The 12,658-nt window shown below is 38.2% G+C and overlaps 1 protein-coding gene across 1 annotated transcript in view; it reads left to right on the top strand.

Annotated features, from left to right (window-relative positions):
* FBN2 (fibrillin 2) overlaps positions 1 to 11,686 on the top strand; it is a gene marked incomplete at both ends in the record, with an annotated part of 158,293 nt that extends 146,607 nt beyond the window's left edge. Inside the window, 8 exons of the mRNA XM_079548052.1 lie at positions 937 to 1,062; positions 1,633 to 1,755; positions 1,902 to 2,018; positions 2,768 to 2,896; positions 4,394 to 4,513; positions 6,810 to 7,041; positions 8,666 to 8,825; positions 11,312 to 11,686. Of these exons, the coding sequence (XP_079404178.1) occupies positions 937 to 1,062; positions 1,633 to 1,755; positions 1,902 to 2,018; positions 2,768 to 2,896; positions 4,394 to 4,513; positions 6,810 to 7,041; positions 8,666 to 8,825; positions 11,312 to 11,686 (1,382 nt within the window). The remainder of the gene's footprint in view (positions 1 to 936; positions 1,063 to 1,632; positions 1,756 to 1,901; positions 2,019 to 2,767; positions 2,897 to 4,393; positions 4,514 to 6,809; positions 7,042 to 8,665; positions 8,826 to 11,311) is intronic.
* Between the last annotated feature and the right edge of the window lie 972 nt (positions 11,687 to 12,658).

The following is a 12,658-nucleotide window of genomic DNA, read 5'->3' as shown; positions in this document are numbered from 1 at the left end:
TAAGTTGTGGTGAAAAAAGATCTTACTGCTCATAACAAAATTGATTTCTTGGGTTTTTTTCTGATTGATCAAAACTGGAAACAGATTATGCAATGAAATAGCAGGAAATTCTGATGTAGAAAATGATAGTGAAAGTTTCAGGAATGTTTGCCTGTGTGTTCAGGCCCATTTTGAAAGACAAAGAAAGGGTAAAGTTACCATCAGAAGCATGATGATGAGGAATTGTGGAAAAACTGAAAAAGAGAGCATTTCTTTCCATTTCCCAGCAACATTTCCATGGTGTTGTGCGGAATAAGAGATCCGTTAGGTTTGGAAAGGACCTCTAGGTCCATCAGGCCCAACCTGTGCTCCAGCAGGGACACCTAGAGCAAGGTGTCCTGGACCACATCCAGCTGGCTCTGGAAGATCTCCAAGGAGGAGATTCCACAGCCTCTCTGGGCAGTCTGTGACAGTGCTCCGTCACAAGCACAGCATAGAAGCGCATCTTGGTATTCAGAGGTAAATTCCTGTACTCCTGTTTGTGCCCACTGCCTCTTGTCATGGTACTGGGCACACTAATAAGAGCCTGGCTTCATCCTCTTTGCACCCTCCCTTCAGGTGCTTACAGACATTTATAAGGTCTCCCATGTGCCTCCTCTTCTCTGGGCTGGACATCCCAGCTCTCTCAGGCCTTCTTCATAGGATAAGTGTGCTAGTCACTTTGTCATCTCTTCTGAACTCTTTCCAGTATATCCATGTCTGTCCTGTGGGGGAGGGGGACAGACAGGACACGGTACTCCGTTTGCAGCCTAACCAATGCTGAGAAGGCCATTGGTGAAACCTGCTCTTTTTTCTTCATATTTTTTATTCAGAAGAAAGAGTGAATAGCAGGTGTCAAATTCAAAGCTAATACTTATCTTTTAAAAGAAGATTACATATTTAGTATTTTCTTTACAGATATTGATGAATGTAAAGTCATGCCAAACCTTTGTAGACATGGACAATGTATCAACACTATGGGCTCATTCCGCTGCTTTTGCAAAGTTGGCTATACAACTGACATCAGCAGCACATCTTGTGTGGGTAAGATTTAGCCTCTTAATTCTGATTTTATTTTTTTTTAATAATGGGTGCATCATTATACAGTGCAACTCTCAGTCACCCTTTGTAAGCCTCTGTGTGTCAAAGTGGTTTTTATCTCTTTCCTCTTTTCTTTATTTGTCTTCCTAATATGCCTGTTTGGTTTTATATTTCATTTTGCAAAACGGGTTAACAAGCTGTATTGGCAGTATATCTGCAGTAGAATGAACACTGAAATATGTTCCAGCTGTACAACCATTTTGACTGACAGAGGAACTTACTGGTTCATTTTCCTGTTGTTTAACTCAGATAAGTATATTATAGTATGCCTGAAAAGGAATCCTTTGTCTATAAATGAAAATATTAATGTCACTGTCACTCTAATGTTTAACACTGCCACTGTAGAGGCAACTCCACAGAGACTCCATGGTGACAGTAGGGAAAGAAATGAAAACCCTGCAAAAATGTATATCAGATGCTTTATCTACAAACAATTTTCTCTTAAATCAAGTGTTCAGGAAACATGTTTCAAACAAACCAGTATGAGAAATATTTAACAGTTTCTCTCTTTAGATCTGGATGAATGCTCACAGTCTCCTAAACCATGCAATTTTATCTGCAAGAATTCAGAAGGGAGCTATCAATGCTCATGTCCTCGAGGCTACGTCCTTCAAGAAGATGGGAAGACGTGTAAAGGTAAGGGAAGTTAAACACAGTAATTTCAATTTTATTGCACTTTCATTGAAAATGAAATAATTTTGAAGTGCGATTATTTTTCCAAGTTAGACTAGGTGTACCTCTTTTGTGTTGGCTTTTTATAAGACAGCTTCTCTTACTTTCAGATCTTGATGAATGTCAAACTAAACAACACAATTGTCAGTTTCTCTGTGTCAACACCCTTGGAGGCTTCACATGCAAATGTCCACCTGGTTTTACTCAACATCACACAGCTTGTATTGGTAAGAAAAACAGAAATTTTCTTGCATCAGTTTTTCTCTAAAAGGAACATTGTCATTTTTTATCCATGAATTTTTCAATGTATAAACAGTGTTAATTTGAAGCAATAATATCAGCAGTTCAGAAAGCAGGTCTTGAAAAGCAGCAATTACAGTTATTAAAGAAAAAAGAAAGGATATCCATCAACTGTATTTTCTTGCTTAGTAAACAGTTATGTCTATTTAATACATGTTATTATGTTCTAAGTATAACCACATGGACACAAAGGAGTAAAGTATTAAAATCTGATTTAAAATGTAGTTAAAAGAAAAACATACTGCCTTTTCTTCTTTAATAGATACAGATGTCTTTAGATCTTAAGCATATGAATCTTGCCACTGGAACTATTTTAGTTAAGCTAATACAGAGGTGCAGCATTTTTCCTCTGTCAGCAATTATGTACCTTGGACTTCCAGACTTGTAAATGAATTATAACCTGTGCTTTATTTGTTTATTTGTTTATTATTTTATTATTATTTATTTTTATTATTTATTTTATTATTATTATCATTTTTTTAATTTTTATTTATTAAATACTTATAGCTCTCCATGAGTCATCAGATCATCTGAAATTTGAATATGAAAAGTAACACTGTTAAAGTCAATTTTTGCATCTCTATGGTTTTCAGCCTCTAAAAATGTGTTTTATGAACATGCATTACATCTTATCCCAAGGGATACTATCTTCTTCTCTATGCTCTCTATTTTTAAGACAACAATGAATGTGGTTCTCAGCCATCACTCTGCGGATCGAAAGGAATTTGCCAAAACACTCCAGGAAGTTTTACCTGTGAATGCCAAAGGGGATTTTCTCTGGATTCTACTGGATTGAACTGTGAAGGTAACTAGTGAAGGTCAATTTATTTTTATGGTGCAAATCCATACCTCTGTGTATAGGTTGTCCTATGATGTCAAAGATAATCACATTCATAAAACAAATCAGCAGATTGAGTAAAAGTATATACCAATAATAAATAGGAATGTGTTTGAGGTATTTAAAACATAAATGTATGTAAGAATGTACTGTCTTACTCTTTATCAAACTAGAATTTTATCAAGAACTTTGTCAAGCTAGAATTAAAAAGCGCTATTTAGTTAGACTCTCAAACAACTCTTTTCAGAGTGTCGTCACCTTCGTCACCTTCACATAAGGCTTATGCATCAAAAATCTTTTTTTTTTTTCTTTCAATTTTCATGCACTCTGACAGGAATGTCTATCACTTTTTTTCCTAGCTGTAATCATCTTCCTGAAGGTATCTGATACCAGATTCTAAAATCCCTACATGTTTTATTCTACAGCTTTATCTTTCTCTCCAAAAAGGAGCCCTGGCTGAGACATCTGGATTCCAGAGTTCCAGTGTCTTTAATGGGTTTTAGATAATGAACAAAGAAAAAAGGAAGAAGTATATAAATTTATGACGTGTCAAAGCATCAGTTACTTTGATGAAAGTATTTAAAATAGGAATTGATATTTGGAGCGTATCTTTAAAATAAAGGTGCAGCATATGCCCAGCCAGAAGTTGTAGAAAGCATTGTCATCTGTCAAGTTTACTTTGTTCTCTTCAAGAACATTCATCCTTCTTGCATACTTTAACCAGTAACCATGAAACAAAACACTAATTACTCATACCAACGCATTCACAAAATATGTAACTAACTGGACTAACTGCTATATGTGCGCTTACTCATGAAAGCACAGCCTGGTGTGGTTTTCTGGATTTCAGATTTAGGGACATCCCAATTGCATGGAATTTGTGGACAGTTGTGGACAACTGGAGTGTAATTTAGTATTTGTGGTATCATTTTTAAAATTTTCTACTGGCATTGCAAGCTGTACCTGACACACTTGTCTACTTACAGTGGTTTGGTATATATTTATTTATTATAGCAGACAGTATTTCATACTGTCATGTTCTTACATTTCAGTTTTATTTCTGGCTGTCCCCATTATTTACATATTGATCGCAGACTTTTTGGATGGCTTTTCTAGCCCTCTAGGAAAAGTAAGGCTTAGTCTTGCAGAGTTGGTTTGAAAACAGAAGTCCAATTCCAATTGTATTCTAAACATAACGTCAACATTGTGCAATTACACAGAATAGTCTTTCTTCTCCAAATATGAGTCATGTAATTGTTTGTAAACCACTTGATTATTGATTGATAGGTAGAACTCTACATGAATTGAGCATCAGGCTTTCCAAACAGATAGTCTCAATGGCTCAGAACAGTATTACTATGTCACAAATACTGGTGTTTGGCTGGTCTTCGAAGTGAGTAACATATTTTACAACATATATATTGATGAATTGTTTCATGTTCTACTTCTCTCCCAAATGCAAAGATGTGGATGAATGCGATGGAAATCATAGATGCCAGCATGGCTGTCAAAACATCCTAGGTGGATACAGATGTGGATGCCCACAAGGGTATATTCAGCATTACCAATGGAATCAGTGTGTTGGTAAGGAAACAAACAAACAAACAGTACATTTAAAGAGCAAAACTGTGCTTGTGATTACAGTGACAGTAAGGAGAAGAATGGACACTGTACGTGTCTGCAAAAGATATGTAAGCACGTAGTTTTTTAATCTCTCTCCCCTTCATCCACTTCAGTGTAGATCAATGACAGAAGACAGAGAAAACATTCATATTCGTAATATATTCATCGTATCCATATTGTCAAAGCTCTCTGTGACAAGATGTCTCTCCTACTCTGACTCCCTTCTCCTCAGGAAAATCCTCATCTTAGAAAGGTGGAAAGGTGATCCTTGAATTCCTTCAATTCAGGCTTAAAGCAAATAGCTTTGTTGGAAAAAAAAAAAAAAAATCCAGCATTTCATGAGAAAGAATCAATCACCATCGTTAGCTTTTTGGGAATAAAGCAGAACAGAGTCAACAGTAAAAAGGGAGAAAAAATACCAACAGAATAATTAAGGCTTTCCTTCTTTCAAAACACAGTGTGATCCTCCCCCTCTACTCTGCCCTGGTAAGGCCTCATCTGGAGTACTGTGTCCAGTTCTGGGCTCCCCAGTACAAAAAAGACAGGGATCTCTGGAAAGAGTCCAGCGGAGGGCCACAGAGATGGTGAAGGGCCTGGAGCATCTCTCCTATGAAGAAAGGCTGAGTGAACTGGGTCTGTTAAGCCTTGAGAAAAGACGACTGAGAGGGGACCTGATCCAGGTCTATAAATATCTAAGGTGTGGGGGGCAGAATGGCAAGGCCGGACTCTTTTCAGTGGTGAATGGAGACAGGACAAGGGGAAATGGACATAAGCTGCAGCATAGGAAGTTCCGCACGAATGTGCTCAAGAACTTCTTTACGGTGAGGTGACAGAGCACTGGAACAGGCTGCCCAGGGGGGTTGTGGAGTCTCCTTCTCTGGAGATGTTCAAGACCTGCCTGGATGCCTACCTGTGCGGCCTGGTATAGGGAACCTGCTTTGGCAGGGGGTTGGACTCGATGATCTCTGGAGGTCCCTTCCAACCCCTACAATTCTGTGTGTGTTTCTGTGTGTGTGACTTTCATTAGTTCATTGGACAGGCAATAAGGACAAACTAATCAGCTTAGCAGTTTTCTTCTGCATTTGGCTCATTCAGTCCATCATTTCTTCTCTGTTTCCTGAATTAAGCCAATTCACACAACATATGGAATCTAAGAAATCAAAAAATACAAATAAAAACCAGCACAGCCAAGCTACCATGTCCTGTGTGGTGCAGTAATCAGAGGATGGCTATGAACAGTGATGTTGATCTATAGGCTAATCTAACAGCTCCGTCACACATCAAAATCAGTTTTTTATATGTGCTTTGCACTAAATAATACACCATGTAGTTTTTCTTAAGATCCAGTCACCACCATCACTCCTTAATACTACTCTTCAACAAAAAAAAAAAAAGCAGGAACACAGGTAACAATTCCCACAAATCTCCAGTACAGCAGTAGTCACTGAATGTAGATAGTCCTCAAAAGAACTATAGAAAAGTTCTATAGTATAGAACTGATATATTTTCTTTATACTATAGTATAGAAAAGAAGTATAGAAAAGAATAGTAACTGCTGGCAAAATGGTAAAAAAATGCACCATTGATGCTGGAGAAGACATGTACAGGGAATCAGAACCTTGCTAAGATAAATAAAATAAGCAGAACACCTACCAGTTATCAAATGCGTAATCTTTGATGCAACAAGCTACTTTCCTTACTCATATTTCACAATATAACCTGCAGACAAATTAGTTGGACTGAGTGGAGGACCCATGTCTGTATCTTACCACCCACAATGTGATAACAGTTCTTGATTTCTCTTTCATTTGAGGTGGCTATTCAGATTGTCTTTCCCCTTACAGAACCTATGGATTTCTACTACAAATATGTGCTACCTCCACCTTATCTCTAGTTAACCATTAACACTATTATAGCCCAAGCACGACTGGAGTTCCAACTCATTTTTATTCTGTGAAGCTCATGTGGTAGAAAAGAGTATTGGCATGCACCCCTTAGCAAAACTGGAGATATGCTTTGAAGGAAAGCAGAGCTTTATGGGAAAAGCTTAGAAGTAACAGTATCCCAAAACATCTTTACCAGCTGTTAATGTTTGGGACTGTGGCCATTGTATTTTTTAATTTGTGGACTGCATCTTTGTAACAAGGACGTAGCAGAGCCCAAGGACTTGCATATGTTTTGATTTGTTAGCTATGTTGTGCCTGTCTGATGTCTGTCCAGATTAGAAGGTACCAGTATATTTTTGTTTACTTTCTAGATGAAAATGAGTGTTCCAATCCTAACACATGTGGCTCTGCTTCTTGCTACAACACGCTTGGAAGTTTCAAGTGTGCCTGCCCTTCAGGATTTTCTTATGACCAGTTCTCCAGTGCATGCCATGATGTTAATGAATGTTCTTCTGCCAAGAACCCCTGCAATTATGGTTGTTCCAACACTGAAGGTGGTTATCTTTGTGGCTGTCCACCAGGCTATTATAGAGTTGGACAGGGGTGAGTATATCGTGCACAGTACTTTGTCAGACTCATTCAAAGGGTGACAAAAAGGCAGAATGGCAGAACAGTTAGACTGAAAAGCAAGTGAAGGACAAGCTACTGACATGTTTTTTTCTACACTTTTTGTGAACGATATACACAGGCTGTGAATAAATATCTCTAGCATTAAAAAAAAGAAATTACCTGCTTCGTGACACCCATTTCAAATCTAATGTGTAACCAACATTGTACAGTTAATTCTCCTTTTTCCACCAGTATCATAACAAGAACTGTGCATCATATTTGAAAGGTCAGGGCAGCCTGATACAGTTTCCACTGACTGGAAAAGGGGAAGCATAGCCCCATTTTCAAGAAAGGAAAAAAAGAGGATCTGTGGGTCTACAGGCCAGTCAGTCTGACCTCTGTGCCTGGCAGATCTTCCTCACGGGCCTGCTAATACAGATGGAAAATAAAGATGGTGTGATTGGTAGTAACCAGCATGGCTTTATCAAGGGTAGGTCATGCCTGACAAACTTGGTGGCCTCTTATGATGGAGTTACAGTGTCATTGGATGAAGGAAGAACAAATGACTTCATCTACCTGGACTTGTGCAAAGTGTTTGACATTGTCCTGCATGACATCCTGATTACCAGATTGGAGAAAAATGGATTTGATGGATGGATCACTTGCTGGATAAGAAATTGACTGGGTGGTGGTACTCAGTTGTGGTCAAAAGCCAGCTCAATGTCCAAGTGGAAATTGGTGACACGTGGTGTTCCTCAGGGATCAATGTTGGGGACTGATGTTATTTAACATCTTTGTAGGCGACGTGGACAGTGTTTTGATTTTTTGTTTTTGATTGAGTTTGTTTTTGATTGAGTGAACTCTCAGCAAGTTTGCGGAGAACACTCAGAAGCTGAGTGGTGCAGTTGACAAGCTAGAGGGAAGGGATGCCATCCAGTGCGACCTGGACAGGCTCAAGAGGTGCAAGGCCAAGTGCAAAGTCTGGCACCTGGGTAAAGTCAATCCCAAGCACAAATATAGGCTGGATGGAGAATGGCTTGAGAGCAGTCCTGAGGAGTAGGATTTGGATGTGTTGGTTGATGACTCAAATGTGTCGGCAGTGTGTGCTGGCAGCCCAGAAAGCCAGCTGTATTGTGGGTTGCATCAAGAGAAATGTGACCAGAAAGTGGGGGAGGTGATTCTGCCCCTCTATTCTGCTCCCATGAGACCTCACCTGGAGTACTGCATCCAGTTCTGGGGGCGCCAGCACAAGAGATTTAAGACACAGTGGTCAACTCAGAATGTTAAACACAAATCATTCTGAAATATGACAAACACTAAAATCTTTATTGCCAAAGTCAGGGAACAATGGTTTTATTTTGTTTCTTCATGGTATCTGTAAAATTTTTGTACAAAAATTAGAAAAACTTACATACCTTCAGCCAGCAGTTGCATTTCATTCAGTATGTGAATGTATTTCGTTTACTAGAGCAGAGAAAATCAATTCACAGACATCTTGGTGAATAAAGAAAAAAGAAGGGATACAAATACTATAGTACAGATTACATGCGCTCATTTTCCATTTAATTGAACAGTTCATAAAACTGCAAAAACTAAAACAGCTGCTTTTATTCAACAGCCACTGTGTCTCAGGGATGGGATTTAACAAAGGCCAGTACCTGCCAGTGGATGGAGATGCTGATGAAGAAAATGCTTTATCCCCTGAAGCCTGTTATGAGTGCAAAATTAACGGCTATCCAAAAAAGGACAACAGAAAGAAGAGAAGTCTTAATGAAACTGTATGTATCAGGAAAACGAAGTACTAGTAACAGTTTTAATTCAAGGTATTTTCAGAGATTCAATGCTAAGTACTGTCCGTAAGTGGAGGGAGTTTTATTACAGGCCACATTTAGTGGAAAAAATCCCTGTTTGCTTCATAATTTTCACACTTCTTTTTTTTTGGGCAGGAATGTTGTAACAGTCAGAAAAACTTCAACAGCTATTTACAGCTGAAGTTTTTAAAACTTTTCTAATCTGAGATGTGGTCTAGTTCCTCAGATTATGTCAAATTCAGTTTTCCTGTAACTACAGAGAGCTGGGACAGTAGTCATTTCTGCAGTCTGCAGTTTGTTCTGCTGTCCTAACAGCATCCTGCAGTCATGAGCAGCTAAATGTATCTTCTTGCAGATTGCTGAAGTCTAAGTAATTTCCCCTAGTTGGTTGTAGTTGTGGGTAGACTGGAGTCCATGGCCTAGCTCATGAGGACCTTGCTTAGTTCCTACATTTGCAAAATTGCTGAGGGTGTTAGAAATTTGCACTTCTGTTTTAAACTGTTCTTACTTTTCAATTGTTCTTCTAACTTTCCAAACATAAATTACTCATAAAAGGCAAGCCCTAATATTTATGCCATTTAGATACTTCTGTGTTTGTTTCAAGTTAAACAAAAGTGTACATCTGTCACTTGCTCTTTCATAAGATAGAATGTTGTCTTACATTGTTGGTGTCTGTATTGGAATATGCAGTAGGTAATGGGAAATTAGCGGGGGAGAGATTTCCTTCAGGAATTCAAGAGCTGCATAATGCAAACAGGCAAAATACAAACACTCAAGTTAAATAGTAATGTGTGCTGAACACACTGAAAGAATAAGTAAACAAGCCTCCTTTAAGAGTAAGAACTTAAAATAATCCAGAAGCTGCCATCTCAGTACACACTGTTTTGCATGATTGTTGCCACTGAAGACAGTTCTCATGTTGGCTTTCTAAAAAAGACATCAGTCATATAATTTCTTCTTTAAAAAATATAATGTTGACCATTTAGATGATTGGTTTTCCCACGCAAACACAAACTTCACGCAAATATCACTTGCCCTCCCCACTCCCACTCCTGCATTTTAATCTGAGTTCTGTGATCAACCCACCACAGAAACATCTGGTGGTTTTGAAAAACCTTTTTCTGTTGCATAGTTAATTTCATATCTTGTTCTGAATTATTACTTCTACTTACTACTGTTTGATAGCACTAAGACTTTTTACCACCTCAGCAGTGAGATAAGGAGATTTCACATCATAAAACTACAAGGCAAAAAATATTCATTATTATCCATAATCATATCATTATGATGTATATGGAGTGTGGTATTTATTACACTTCTGTACTGGTTCCTATTCACAAATTTTACTTGTTTTTGCTATGCGTTTTTAATTACATTACTAAGTAGCTCACATATGTATACACATGTGATTTGAATTCCCTCAGAGAGAAGGAAGAATCCTTTCCCATCTTTTAAAGTGCAAAAGTAATCTTGACAGCTAGGCTGGATATTCACTTACTATCAAGTTTCTTGAAGAAGTCTAAGGCCTGTGTATTTTTGGAGAACTTAAAAGTTGTTCTTTCATAGATGGTTTTGCCCTTGTTCTCAACCTCCCAGCCCCAAGTTTGTTCCCAACTAATACTTCTGGAATTGATTTACATGGCAGCAGAGACATACTTAAGCTTTGGTTGTGTTTTTTTTTTTAAAAAAACCACAATGGATGTAGCTATAAATGTCCCTGTTCATTGCAGGGGAGTTAGACTGGATGACCTTTAAAGGTCCCCTGCAATTCAAACGATTCTATCATTTGTCAGAAAAACAATGTCAGTATGTTTCCTTTTCACCTCCTCTCTGTGGTGAAAGTACAATGAAATTTGGACAGCAATATATACCAGCTGCTTCTGTAGAAAGCAAACAATACAGCAGTTCTCTCCTTGCATTGATTTACATTTGAATCACTGTGCTTCATCACCAAGTGCTGAGCTTGCCTTTTTTAGAAGCCAGGATTGATTTAAATAGTTTATCACAAGTTTCAGGGAGTTTCTGTACAGTGTTGTCTTGTGTCCGTTCTGTTTCGGTAATGATACACACTGAAGCTGATCCTAAGAACAAGACTGTGCCTCTCTTACAGCCTTAAATTCAATACTAAACATATATCTCTTCTTTACGTGGACTTTTTGCACGTGTGAAGTTAAACATTCTGAAGGGAGACTGAAATCTGAGCCCCCTCTACAGACTTGATGCTGTAACTTTAATTATTCTGTTAAACGTGTGAGAGAAGCCTTTAAGATTTACAGAGTGTGTTATATGAAATCAAGCAGTACTCCCAGCTGGAAAGTATTTTCAATGCCTTCCTTTACTGCTAGAGATTGAGAAATGCAGAAACTGTTGCTAAGCAGTGACTATTCTTCTCTCAGTGCAAACAAATGTCTGTTCCTTTCCTGCCCTAAATTTCATTTCCTCCTTTATTTCAGATTGAGGAGGTTAGCTTGGAAAGCCTGGACATGGATAGTCCTTTGAAGATAAGAGTCAACGTTTCAAGGCTTGACAGCAAGGAGCACATCCTACAGCTCATGCCAGCCATTGAGCCTCTTACCAACCACGTGCGCTACATCATCTCACATGGCAACGATGACGGCGTTTTTCGAATCCATCAGAGGGATGGACTCAGTTACTTGCACACAGCTAAAAAGAAGTCAGTGCCTGGAACATACACACTGGAAATCACTAGCATTCCTCTATATAAGAAGAAGGAGCTAAAGAAACTGGAAGACAGCAATGAGGACAACTACCTCCTTGGAGAGCTTGGGGAAGCTCTCAGAATGAGGCTGTGGCTAGAACTCTACTAGCCATCTTCCAGACTGAGTCCAGTTCTTCAGTCACTTCTGTTCATCTATTTACCCACCTGAACATATCTGCTTTTCATAGGTTTTAGAACTGTCACTGACTTTTGGGGGATGAAGGGAGAAGGGAAGACTTCTCTCTATTTTATGGAGACTGCAGAACCACCCTTGCAAGAGGGGCAACTTGTGGCAATCATGATTACTGTATCTTTTATATAACCTCAATTTAAAAGTATATTAAAAAGCTAAAGTTTGAGAGATCATCATATGGCACTAAATGGCACAAAAAATGTGAGCTATTTTTTTCCTGTTAGCAGTCTGTAACACTTCGGGTATTTTGCTATAGTTCCTAATTAAAAAATATAGATGTTTATTTATTTTTAATGCAGTAATATATGGAGAAAATAACAAATTATGTAAACAAAAAGGGAAACGTGCTTGTTTTTCTTTAGATTTATAAATTTGAGCTATAACATTTTAGTGGTGCTTTCTATAAAAAAAAAAAAAAGATTTGAAAGATGTTTCCTTTTGTATTTGTGCCAGTCATTCAAATAGTATATAGGTAATTTTAAAATTTATCACAGCCGAAGGAGCACTGTGATACATCTTCCAGCTATTCTGAAGTGCTCTTGCAAAGCTTTGAGTCTTCAAAGGAAAAAAGACTTAAAGGGCATGAATTGCAGTACTAATCTCAGCAGAGATCATATTTCACAGCAGGTTAATAGGATTGTATTTCTGAATCAACCACATCAGATAAAGTAAGAGGCACAACCACTGTAGCAAAATACCTTGACTGCTTTTAATACCATTAGAATGCAGAACCAAACTGTACTGTACTTCCTTCCAATAACCTCAAGGAACCACACATGCTAACACACCTCATTCTGACAAAAGGTGCTCTACATACTTGCATTACTGTAGGCAGCTGAAGAAAACGTCACTCTGAAAGGGATACATGATGTTTCATACTGTTTGGTG

The sequence above is a fragment of the Tetrao urogallus genome (assembly GCF_951394365.1).
Source record: "Tetrao urogallus genome assembly, chromosome: Z".
Lineage (NCBI taxonomy): Eukaryota > Metazoa > Chordata > Aves > Galliformes > Phasianidae > Tetrao > Tetrao urogallus.
Note: the sequence above shows the minus strand (reverse complement) of the source record. Positions and strands in the feature narration are given on the sequence as shown.